General features: G+C 41.2%; 1 protein-coding gene across 8 annotated transcripts in view; it reads right to left on the reverse strand.

Moving 5' to 3' along the window:
• Bcas3 (BCAS3 microtubule associated cell migration factor) overlaps positions 1-13,001 on the reverse strand; it is a 471,233-nt gene that overhangs the window by 298,956 nt on the left and 159,276 nt on the right. For all 8 annotated transcript variants that reach the window (XM_060387076.1, XM_060387078.1, XM_060387080.1 and 5 more), the window contains exon 16: positions 1,078-1,228. In XM_060387076.1, coding sequence (XP_060243059.1) covers positions 1,078-1,228 — 151 coding nt within the window. The remainder of the gene's footprint in view (positions 1-1,077; positions 1,229-13,001) is intronic.

Below are 13,001 nucleotides of genomic sequence, written 5' to 3' on the forward strand. Positions count from 1 at the left end.
CCTGCCTCTGCCTCCCTTAGTGGGATTACAGGTGTGCGCCACCAAGCTCAGCATCTGAAAGTGACTTCTATAAGCACTTTCACATTAGCACAGTATTGACAGAGTGGCCAAACAATTTAATGTTTTTCCCCCCATGGGAGAGAACCTAAGGACTACTTGAGGCCAACATATGGCTTTTTCCAGACTATTTTAATAGAGAATTTTAATACACAGTTTTCCATGGGGGAGAACCCAAGAACTACTTGAGACTAAGACAGGGCTTTTAAAGACTATTTTAATACAGAATTTTAATATATAGTATTCTACTTAGAATACAATTAAGTACTGGGGTTGTACTTTGAAGAAAATAAAGAGTATGTCTAGAAAAATGACTACAGAAGTACAAATTTAATAGTGCAAGATGGACAGTATCATCATAAAACTGAATATCTAATAATAAAAGAAAAATAGTAGTTCCTTCACAGTCTCAAAAATCCATTACTTTATATTTCAAACACGTAGAGAATTTTTAACAGCTAAAGTGATCACTGAAAATAATTCAAGAATGTTATGGAGAGTCTTTAAGAATGTTAGGGACCAATCTTGTACTGTTTTTGAGCTATATGTAATAGAACATTACTAATAATAGATTAGTAATGTAAATGATTAGCTGGATTTTCATAAACTTACTAAATTCCAGTTGTCAGCTAGGAAATGTTTCTTAATATTTGCATCAGTCAAAATACATTGTGTTGTGAGCATGCTGTTTGAATGCCAATCATGTTGGTAAGAGCCAACTGTACAATCAGACACCGGCATGAAGCAGAATGTGAGGTGGAGTGGTGGGATCTGTTTTTCATTAGCCAGTGCTAGTTTTCACAACTTGTCACTGCTTTATTTCTCACTGTGGATGTGTGTACACGGCTATGGGTGAGCATGCTTGTGAGTGTTACGATCTTTGTAGTAACTCAGCTGCCACTGGGCTGAAAATGAAGGACATAATCAAAAACACACAATGAAAAAAAAAATCATGTTCAATTTCCATCCATCTCATCCTCTACAGCGACTCTGGAAACAACATCAAGCTTGAGGCCTTACCCGGTTCGTTTCGTGATGGTCCCCAATGTCATTGGCTGTTTGATTTGTGCAAGAGGCGTCACTACCAACAAATTGGGGAGGGGAGAAAGCCGGGGGTTGCCAGGGTTGTTGTTGGTAAAGTTATTGTAAGAGTCTTGGCTGTTCAGCTTCCCTACAAAGAGAAACAAACCAGAGCATCACTGATGGGAACACCCCTCCCCCGGAAAAGGCATTCATTTAAGGAAGAAATGAAGAGTTGGCAGGATGGGTCAGTGGGAAAAGGCACTTGCACTGAAGCCCCACGGCCTCAGCAGTCTGCAAACCTATATGCTGAAGCAAACCAAGTTCCTACAAGTTGTCACCTGATCTCTACACACATGCAAATGAACAAGGAGACAAATAACTGAGATAACATTTACAGGAAATTGATGCAAGTATAATTAAAGGTCATAGGGATTGGGAGACACTAACATTGTCAGATCACAGAAGTGACCACAGTGACAAGTCTTAGAGATTGCAAATGTGTACATGTGCACACAGGTACATGTAGCATAAATACATGTGAAGGTCAATGCCAGGTGTCTTACTTACGTGGGCCTGCAAGCTCTTGGGATCTGTTTCAGTCTTCAACACTGGGAATATCTATTTGTGCTGCTGGCATGGCTTTTTACACAAATGCTAGAAATCTAGACTCAGGTTTTTACACTTGGATATTAGCTACCTGCCAGTTCCCATAGACTCCCCAACAACCATCCAATTCTTACAAAAGCAGTGTGGTATTCTGCTCATCATAAGCAGGGCCACTGTTCTAACAAAACTTCATTATTTCACCTGACTGGGGAATTTTTTTTTATCCTTACAATTTATTCACTTTGTATCCCAGCTGTCGCCCCTTCCCTCATCCCCTCCTAAATCCCACCCTCTCTCCCTCATCTCCTCCCATGCCCCTTCCCCAGTCCACTGATAGGGGAAGTCCTCCTCACCTTCCTTCTGACGCTAGCCTATCAGGTCTCATCAGGACTGGCTACACTGTCTTCCCCTGTGGCCTGGTAAGGCTGCTCCCCCTTCAGGGGGAGGTGATCAGTGAGCCAGCCACTGAGTTCATGTTAGAAACAATCCCTATTCCCCTTACTGCGAAACCCACTTGGACACTGGGCTGCCAACAAAAGGCTGCTGCTCAAGGAGAAGGGCCTGCCTGTTCACATCATAGCCCTGAAATTAACAGGTTAAGCTACGATGGTCCTAATAAGAAACTCTGACGCCCTATACAAATTCCAATGTCATTAAGCTAGTAGAAGGAATCACAGGTATTGCTGAGATACAAGAGAGAGCAGTTAGCATACACACAATCAGACAATAGCACACATATGCATCAGAGAACCTTAGAGAAAAGATGAATGCATATCTCGAACACAATAAAGGAGGAAAACTTTTAATACTTGACCCAGAGTAACTTATCTCAAGGTCAATGCAGACAATAGTTGACAATTCATTATCAGATGACTAAGTTTACATTGAAATGAAGATTCAGCATCAATATGCAGCAAGCTAATAAAATTCAGGATATATTTATGTCATATACATTTGTCAGCTACTAAGCATGGATCTGATGAGTGTCTCAGCCTCAGGTAACACACTGTGGGGGCTCCTCTCCCTGTTATCACAAATCTTACAGCACAGAGAATGATTCAGTGCTAACTGTCTAGAAGTGAAGATAAGTACATGTGGGAACAATTATTTGGAAATGGACTCACAGGCCACGTGGGAGGTAACCTGGCTAGATAAAGAGTGGAGGAGCAGGGAAATTTAAGGCCTGAGAAATAACAAAAAAAAAAAAAAAGAAAAAGAGAGAGAGAGGTGTACAGGGATGCCATAACCAGAGCAGGAGTAGTCTCTAAACACCCCTGATGAGATGTAACACAAAGCAGTGAGGGGTTAAATTTATTTCCCTCTTGGAATTACCTTCATTCGTTCGATCCTTCCTTCCTTCCCTCCCTTTCTCTCTCTCCCCCTTCATCCTTTCCTTCCTAACACTGAATCCTAGGCAGGCGCCAGCTCAAGGTTCTCCTGCTCCAGCCTCCTGGCACTGTAGTCACAAATGTATTGGATGGTGCCTGGCTTAGGGGGAACAGTACACACCAATGCAAATTCTTCAGCAAGCAAACACTGAGCGCACTGAACACTACTGATAAGATATTTTGAGCTTGGCATGAGCCTTAGTGGTAGAGCACTTGCCAAGCACAGAACTCTAGAACAGGAAATAAAAACAGAGACAAATAGTGAGTGAAAAACAAACGTGATTCACTGAGATGTTCCACAGCAGTGAGTAAGCAGCTTCGCTTTCTACCTAGGCTACAGGACAGCGCAGAAGGTACTAACTAGAGACTCCTCAGCATGCTCCTGCATTAGCAAGAACAGAACATCTGTAGTGTCCTTCTCTACGGTGTTGAAGATGCGGCCTCCATCTGCACCATAGTTTGCAGGGTTGTGTAAAGCAAAGTCTGTAGAGATTACAGGCACAGCAGTCAGTCTCACACAGAACTAGACTCAGCAAGAAATTTATAAGCATAGAGCCCCTTTAGTCTTTTTTTTTTTTCCTAGTCTTTTTTTTGGGGGGGTTGGGGGTAGTCCTGGGCATGACACATATATAAGTTAGGCAAGCACTCTCCCACAGAGATATATTCCAGCCAAGCATAGCTTAAAAAAAAATGTATTCTATGAAACCTCAGTAATCTGTTTTATAATAACCAAGTAGGCTGCCTAAACTAGATATCAGTACATTAACTAGAAATCCTATTTATAATAGTTGTTAAAAAACATCTAAAGGCTGGGTGTGGAGTGCCATTGGTACTTAGGAGGTACCTCTGTGCAGAAAGTGCTAGCCTTGAAAGTATGAAGACCTCAATTCAATCCCCAGGAACCATGGGAAAAACAAAACAAAAAACGGTGACTGTAACGCACAGGGACGCCGAGACAGTCAAAAGTCCTGGAGCACAGTGGTCCTTCTAAACTGACTGGCAGGTTCTAGGACAATGAGAGACACTGTGTTCCTGCAGATGGACCATTGGGCTCCTTCCACTTACCCTACTATATGTGCATAGAAATACAAATGTATAAAATTTAATCTAAGAAAAATGAATCGACAATGATGTAAGGTGTTGACTCCTTTGATAGCAAAGTCCCACTGCACAGGTGGAGAAGCCAAATGTTAGGTAAGAAGAACCCCAGACAGGAAATGAGACTGGTAAGTGGTGTGGAAATGAGATTAAAGGAGTGCAGCCGCAGAGAAGGCACTAAGAGGGAGACACTGTGTCTCTTGGTTTCCCTGCATAACTGCACAGTCTGGTGCCCTGTGTAGTCCTCATCAGCAAGTCCTAGAGACTTTCATGTGTTCATACCACAGTGATGGCGAGAGGGAGGGAAGGACAGAACGAGGGGAGGAGAAAAGGAAGAGATGATGGGAAAAACATGTTAGAAATGACATCTGAAAAACAGCTCAGAGACAACAAGGAGTTAGTTATTGTTTTAAAGGACAACTTAAAAAGTGCGAGAATCGCATAAATTTTGCACATACAGGATAAAAAAGAAGCATGAATGATATCAGGTTAGTAAAATGAGGGATAACACAGACATGAAATCTCAGTAGCAGACACAATAATCAACAGCTCAAAAACCACTTACCAAATGAATTAAATCTATTTTCCAGGTAGGGGGAGCCCAGCCCCAAATAGTAGGGAACAAAAGTATTTTGGAGAGATCTCAAAATACTTCAGAAAAGGTCAAACACGGTAGCAACAAGGCAAAATCCCAACAGTTGAAAAGCAGAGGTTCAAAGCTAACATGGGGTAGGTAATGAGACCTTGACTCAAAAGTGGAGAGGAAAAAGGCGCCAGAGATAGAGTCCACAGATCTCTGCCCTGCTCGGACTCCCGCTGATCTGGACGCCCAGCCTCACCTCCATGCCTTTAGGAACATAACTCGAAGCTCCTCTGCAGTTAACTGAGGCAGCTTCCTGTGCCGCGTGTGAGACTGAGCACAAAGATGTTCTCTGTGAAGTGTCCATGGATTTGGATTCCGTCTACCCTAGCCTTTTTTTGTGTGCCAACTGTCGGAAATAGTTGAGAAAAATGGAAAATTTGAGCAATTCAAGAAGATTGCCACAGCATGAATGTGTCACATCAGCCAGGGTCCTTTCTAAACTTTGCTGTTCATTATCAAGAGCATAGGATGGAACAGACACTGTCTAACTGCAGCTTTAGCGAGAGCCTTCCTGCAACCATAGTATCTATAAAACATTTCACACACGATTATACTTTCAAATTCCAAGTGACACTGACCTGCAAGTGAAAGATGCCATGAGAATGGATATTCTCACAGTATTTCTGGCACAACCAGACAGAGGAAGTCCCAAAAATCTCATGAGAAAATGAGCTCTTCTAAGACAGTTTTTCAGGCTTAGTCTATATAGATAAACTTGCATAAGCCTTCAGGCTTTTGGGTCTTTATCCAAATCCATCAGAGCTTTGATCTCTTAAAGGGAAACCAGTCTCAATGATAGATGGGCATCTCATGGGGGGAAAAATTCCAAATGCCAGTAAGCTGATTTTTCAACAAATTAAAGAAGAAATTCTATGTCAGAACAGAGTAAGACTCAAAAATCTGAATTGTATAAAAAAATTTCTTCATGCTAAAAGCTCTGATTCTTTGGATTGATCTGTTTTCAGTTGTGTTTTCTGTTATTGATCTTACTGTTACAGTGTAAACTGAATTATAAGAGCTGGCTTCAGGATTCGACCTATTGATTTTCTATGCGATCAAAGGGAAGGGCCTCACATGGTCTTTCTTGGCTTCCACCACCTGCGCATAAAGAGCTGGAGTTTCTGAGAGCTGGCTTACTCTTCATGCCAACACAGGGTCCGACAGGCACAGGTAGGTGGGCTAGGCACCATCCATTCTCCAAAATGTGAGCTTGCTCATCACTGTCCCCAGCAGTATTTCCCCAAACATTTTATAGTTCAAAAACTCAGAGACAAATGGATTAGGTTGAGGACGAGAATGGACAGAGAAAGAAAGAGTGGGCTTTGTGGCTGCTCTGGAGGAGCAGCATGCCAGGTCAGGTTTGCAGAGAGTCATATTCCCCAACCAGTCATCATTAACCGACTCACTTCCACAGGAAAGAAAAAAAAAAAGCCAAGAGTCTGAAAACTCCGGACAAAAGAAATCCCTGCAGACAAAGTAAAAACAAATTAAAAGACCCATTATAAAACACAGATGCTACAAGGAAAATAAACTTTCCAAGATTTACTGGGCTTTGACAAACTAGGACATTTGTGGAAAAGCCATCAGCAGCACTCCCAGGTAACGTGGGAGGAAGCCCGACTCCTTTCTGGTTTATCTTTACCCTCCGTGCAGAAGCTGCCAGTGCTAGATTCCCGGCTTCTGGATGCAAGGATGTGAGAACATGCGAACGTGGCAAACTGCCAAGCACGAGACTTTCTAAGGGAAGCAAGACCCCGAAACTGCTGAGCACTTCACATTCTGCCGAACGCTGGAGCTACTGTCAGCACACTGTGTGCGTGAACTTCGTCTGTGCGCCGGAGAGGAAATGAACGAATGAATGAACATTCCTCCTCCCAATTCTCTTTACTGCTCTGTCACACTGCTTGAGGAAACGAAAACCACAAGAAACCAAAACCGCAAAAATAATGTTCAACAGTTACAGCTCAGAAATCACGTGTAAGGGAACATCACAGTGGGAAACAGAAAAAAAAAAAAACATTTTGTTACAGGTTAACAAAAGCATAAGGTACGGGTGGTCATGAGTGGGATCCATGAAAACTGTGAGAAAGAAAACAGACAACCAACAATCGGGTGTCCGGAGGAGATTCTTGGGTTGTCACTAGGGATCTGAGGACAAACAAGCACAGAAATGTAGCAAATTAGTGTGCCCGTGGGATAGCACAGTTAGGAGGACGACAGTTATCTGGGTTTTCTTGTGCTCTGCAGACACACAGCCCGAACGCACATCAGGCATCAGGGACACCACTGAAACAAGATTACTACAGACACCATCCATGTCTCTGTGAACAGACTACCCTCAGTTCCGTCTGTCTATTCACCACACACTCTAGGAATTGAGGGGCTCTGCCTCTCACCCCCTCAAGATCCCAAGTCAGCTAGTAATGTGCAATTGCATTTGGAAATTAAAATAAGGAGGGCACTCGCCAGCCAAACATCAATGTGGATTCCTGGCATCCCACAAAAGATAGAAATGCCCTGTCCCACATATTTCCATGTTCTCCATCCTCCTTCCAGCACTTTCCGTACTCTGAGACATCACAGAGATGTCCTCCTGTCTACCCATTTCCAAAGGAACGCAGGGTAAGGGGTTCTGGGCAACCTTTGTGCACATGTAATTTTCATTCCACAGAAAATCAAAACTGTCGGTCTACTTTTAATATCCTACCACGAACTTGATGGGTTTAAAACAGCAAAATTTACCAAGGAGTTTTAAGTTAATTCTGGAGTTGAAAAGTGGACTTCTTGACGGTGTCAAGAGGTCAATGGTAGCTTGTTCTAAAACAATCACTGGGCGTTCTGGCTCCACAAAGCCAGAAACCCTGCTCAGTCTAGCTTGCCGTCTAAGATTAAAGCCTCCTCAGCTAACTCTCAACCATTATTTAATCAAAACCAAATAAAATCCTTTAAAGATATAGATTTTTTTTCAAGTATCCAGTGCACAGGGATTTCTAGCACACGGGTTGCTTTCGGTCGGAACGGGAGAATCTGTCCCTCCCCCTCTCCCCCTAAGCCGCACTCCTACCCTTTCCTAGATGAGAATGACAAGCTTCCCAGCTGCAGTTCCTGGACTCTCACCCTCCTTTCTGACCTTTTCTCAGGCATGTTCCAGTATAATCTGCAATCTACTCAGTAGGAAAAGGAAACAGCAGCGCCCTGGTGAGAAACAGTGCCTTCTGACCCACATACCAGGCTGCACAGGCCACGGAAGTGAGAGGAAGGTGGAAAGAAAATGAGTGCTGGACATGGAGACTGGACACACAGGACCAAACAACTGAGTAGACTTAAGCAGGCACAGAATATCCAAGGACCAACCCAACAGCGTTTGTTATTGCTACTATTTCTTGTGAAGGCAACAGATGACAAACATTGCCAAATTTTATAAAATCAAGCAGAAACAATTATTGCTTTTTCTAAGGAAACTCTGTGGTACCAGAGTTATGACTCCAGATTCCAGGTGGAGACAGAGGTTATTAATGACATTGTGCTACTGCATACAGAATGGCCCAGAACTCTCCAACATAAAGAAAAATTAAAAGTATACCTTTAAGAGAACTGGAATTATATCATTCTGTGATTGTTTTTAACATGTATTTTTATATAACACATTTGCATTTGTGTCAATAATTCAAAAAGTAATTCTCCAGGTAGTCCTTCCTTATTCTCTGAATACTCTCACCAGTTCCTTATTTTTTAAAGTACTGTATGCAACTTTGATGTATAAATGCAAGGGCTTCCTTAAAGCTAAATGAATCTGGTGGATTTAGAAGCCCAACATATAACAGTAAGATTAAAAAAGAAATAGTCACTATTATAAAGATTGCAAGATTATTCCAAAAGGGCAAGATGTGGACGAAAATGAGGAGTGAAAAAAAAAAAAGTAGGTAAAAATAAGGTTATAAAGGACAAGTGATCAAGAGCTGGAATGGTTACAGGTCCAAGGGAGGAAAACAGTACAAAACTGACAAACATTTTAACATTACTGAAAAACATTAAAGGTAAATGATTAATTCATGATCACACAATCAAAACTATTTACAAGCCATATGAATAATAATTGTGGGATGTTTATTACTTCAGTTTATTATTATTTTCAATATTTTAAGAGCAAAGATCTGGTGTTTTTAGTTCTGGAGAAGTTTTGCTAATTCTAGCTGATTTTAACATTAAGATTAGAGGATAACACTCATCCAACAGAGGTTGAAAACCCAGAAAATGACCTATATTTATATGGTTATACATGCAAAAATTGAGAAAGACAATAGATGGACTTCACACTATGCAAATTCTTCACATAAATGGAAAACAATGAACCTTTTTCCCTAAAATTCAAATCCCTGCCCCAAGCAAGTAGTAGTTCAAACATCTAAACATAACCTGGCACTTTAGAGACATAGGCAGGACTGCCTAGAAACTGAGGCAAATAATGACTACACAGCCAACACCAGGCCAGCTAGGGCTACAGAACCCTAATCCATTCAAGCCACATCTACTGAAAGCACTATGCAACTTGGAGCATCTGAAGCAAGCTCAGATTAGTCCTAAAACAAAGTACTCAGGGCCCATCTGATACCCTGAAAAACTGCAGAATCAAAACACCCATGAGACCAAGCTTGGAGTAAGATGAGCACCCTCAAAATAACACCTGAGTAAAATATTTCCCAACCATCCTGTGCACCTACTCCTCATATTTATAGCACAATTAGTTTGTGCCATAACAACAACACAAGCAGATTTATTAAAAATCTCATTATTTACACCAGAACACATATAAAAGTATCAAGAGTTCATTCAGAAACAAAAATGCCATGCCACAATAGGAGGAAATATGGAATTAACTGCAATCAATAATGTATACCTTCTTTTTCTTTATGTAGTTAGCTAATTTGTTTGAACATTTTCCCAGGATGACCCTGAACTCATGGAAATCCTTTCTCAATTACCCACGTTCTGAGATTGTAGGGATGTGACATCATATAACCTTTAAAACGGGATATTAACTAATACATGGAAAAAGACTAAAAGATGACAATTACATGTGGAACTTTTTAACCATTTCTTTTGAGGAACAATCAAATAGTAAAAATCAAAAGTTTAGCATGGTCCTAGCACTCCAGAGGCAAAGGCAAGAAGATCAAGAAATCAAGGTCACCCTTAGGTAAACAGAGAGGTCAAGGCCAGCCTGGGCTATAAGACTCTTTCTTTCTATCTATCTTTCTATCTTTTTTTCTTCTGTATATTTTTCAAACCACCGTTTCTTTGGGTAGCCTTGGAAGTCCTGTTGTAGACCAGTTGGCCTCAAAGTTACAGAGATTTGCCTACCTCAGCCTCGCCGAGGCCTGGGATCAAAGGCACACACCACTTTGCCTGGCTCATATCCAATTTCTTAACAGATCTGTTAGCATGTGGCAGAAAATTCATGACTATGTGGAGCAGGGGGACTGCTGGAGCTGAACTGAATGGAGTCTGTTTGAGGGATTAAAGGCGTGTGCCCCCATGCCCGGCCCCCTACTACTACACTCTAACAACAGTGATGTGGTAACTTGAGTAAAATATTCAGTGGTCGCCTCTGACTGTTTTGCTGTTCTTGTGTGTGTTTGTTTGTTAGTTTAGGGGGGTTGAGACAGGGTTTCTCTGTGTAGCCTTGGCTATCCTGGATTCTGCCTCCCTGTGTGCTAGGATTAAAGGCTTGTATCACTCTTTCTTAAAAAAGGGAAAAAAAAGAGTAAATAATTACTAAACTTAGAGTATGTTATGTTGAATAATAAAGATAGCTACAAGATGTAAGCAACTTTCCTAATTAAAAACAAACTAACTAAAATAGCAGACTCTCTTCTCACAGGCCCCAGAACCCCCTATTCTCTGGCCCTTCACCCTCCTCCACTGCTAACGGAAGCCTTCCTTATTACCCATGACTGTTAAGAATATTTTCTGGCTCTATTTCAGCATCATGACTCAGGTCATGAGAAGTGTCAAAGATGCATTTCCTTCAGATGGGAAAGAACACCAGATCTCAACAGCATACAAAGACTGGAGTGTGGTGTGAAAGGGCCGCATCAGCACTTTCTGACAAAAGGAAGATAAACCCGCTTACACTATAAGCTATATGTTTATACTCACATACAGTTTTACATCCAGCTTAACATACTCCAGTTAAGAAAATAAAAATAAAAAAATAAAACTGTATTTATGCTCTCTAAATAACCAACAATTCCTGGAGCCAAAATGTTAACAAAAAAATAATTAAAATGTAGCACATTTTGAAAATACTGAAAGTACTTCAAGATCTGGATACCTACCTCCAGTTTTACAAAAGTACATTCATGAATTTACCTCTGTACATCAAAACCCTTTACATAGAATCCTTGAGGGATGATTCCATAAATAGCCTTGAACACCTGGAAGGGAGCAATCCCTTCTCTCCCTGGGATCTTCAACTGTCCAGTCCTGGGTCACTGCAGGAACACCGTATTAATTTATGGGTACGGACACCTGATCTTGGTTTTTAGGTCCATGCCATGTCTACGCTCGAGCAAACATTTGTACATCATTTGCTAGCCACGAAAGATCTTGGCACTAAACATGAAGGGCGCGTCTCCTCTGCAGTCACCAAGAACAGCCATGCCCACACAATTCTTCTGTCCACTCTGAAATACTTCTCTCTGGTGCCTCATTGTGGCTTGAACATTCTCACCTGCACAAACACTTGAGCCAAAGTGAGTGGCTCTTTCAGTGAACCTCAACTCCCTTTCCTTCCCTCGGCCCACTTCCAGTTCACACGCCACCCAACCCAGAATGCAGGGAACCAGCCTAGTTTCCATTTCTCAGTATACATAACCCTGACACAGTGGTGACCCTGCTCCTCTTTTTTTCTTGTCTTTCCTTTTTTTAAGCGTTTTATGAACTAAAATTACCAATGACAGATTTCTTATTCCTGATCAGATAATCAAAACAATTCCTGCACCACACTCAAGTCTGACTTTGAAATCTGTTCACTCAGGGTCTTAGAATTGCACTAAGTCCATCATTCTGGACTCTGATTGCCCTCTCTACTTTCATCAAGACCAAATACTGAAAAGAAAATTTCCAAGCCTCCTTCTCATAAGTACAGAAAGAAACAAACACTCTAGCTTCCTCTAAGATGAATTACTGATATAACATTTTCACATCTATTTTCACACAAAAATCTAAAACTTTCATCTCTGTGATTCCCAGAAATATCCCTAGAACAGACCTAGAACAGAATTTTTACTTACCCATCCACTTCTGAAAAGGAAATAATAACACTGAAATAGTTTCTCCAGATCTTCTTATTATTCGAACCACTTGATTGAAATATTTCACCTCCTGCAACTATTATTCAAACCACTTGATTGAAACATTTTACCTCCTCCAAAGCCAACTTTGAAGTCTGTAGTCTTCACTCCTTCAGTGTACCCTGAATGTAAGACCATTCCCAGGGAATGGTGCATGCAGTGGATTTTATATGTGTGGGTATCCGCCTGTGTGTGTGTGTACCAGGTCTTATATGTGTGGGTGTCCGCCTGTGTGTGTATGTAAAGGATTTTATATGTGTGGGTGTCTGCCTGTGTGTCTGTGTGCACCACCTGCGGGCACTTGAGCATCAGATTCCGTGGAACTGGAGTTAGAGACTTGTGAGAGACTTGTGAGCCAACGTGTAGGTATTAGGGATTGAACCCAGGTACTCTGGAAGATCAGAGAGCGCTCTTAGGCACTGAGTTCGAGGACTAAAGAGAAGGCTCATTGGACAAGAAAATTAAATAACGAAATAAAAGCAATTTAGTAAGTAATCAAAGTAAAGACTGAAATGATAATTACCATGCAGTGATTGCTCGCGGATTCCAGGACACTCAGGTTAGAATTTTGGTTTAATAACAGTAATGAGGTTTATCTATGTTCCATACTTCAAAATGAAATAATGGAGAAAACACCACTTAAAAAAAAAAACCTAAAATATTAATTATCTCTACAAGATAAAAAAATAGAACATACATAAAATAAGAAAAAGATGTGATAATATAAGAAATGTTCAAAGACAAGTCTCTTAGAAACACACTGTGGGAGCAAGAAGGAAACAGGACACTGGAAGATGGCATCGGGAATCCCTTACAAATCCCAAAAGAGAA

Source organism: Meriones unguiculatus, chromosome 7 (genome assembly GCF_030254825.1).
Source record: "Meriones unguiculatus strain TT.TT164.6M chromosome 7, Bangor_MerUng_6.1, whole genome shotgun sequence".
NCBI lineage: Eukaryota > Metazoa > Chordata > Mammalia > Rodentia > Muridae > Meriones > Meriones unguiculatus.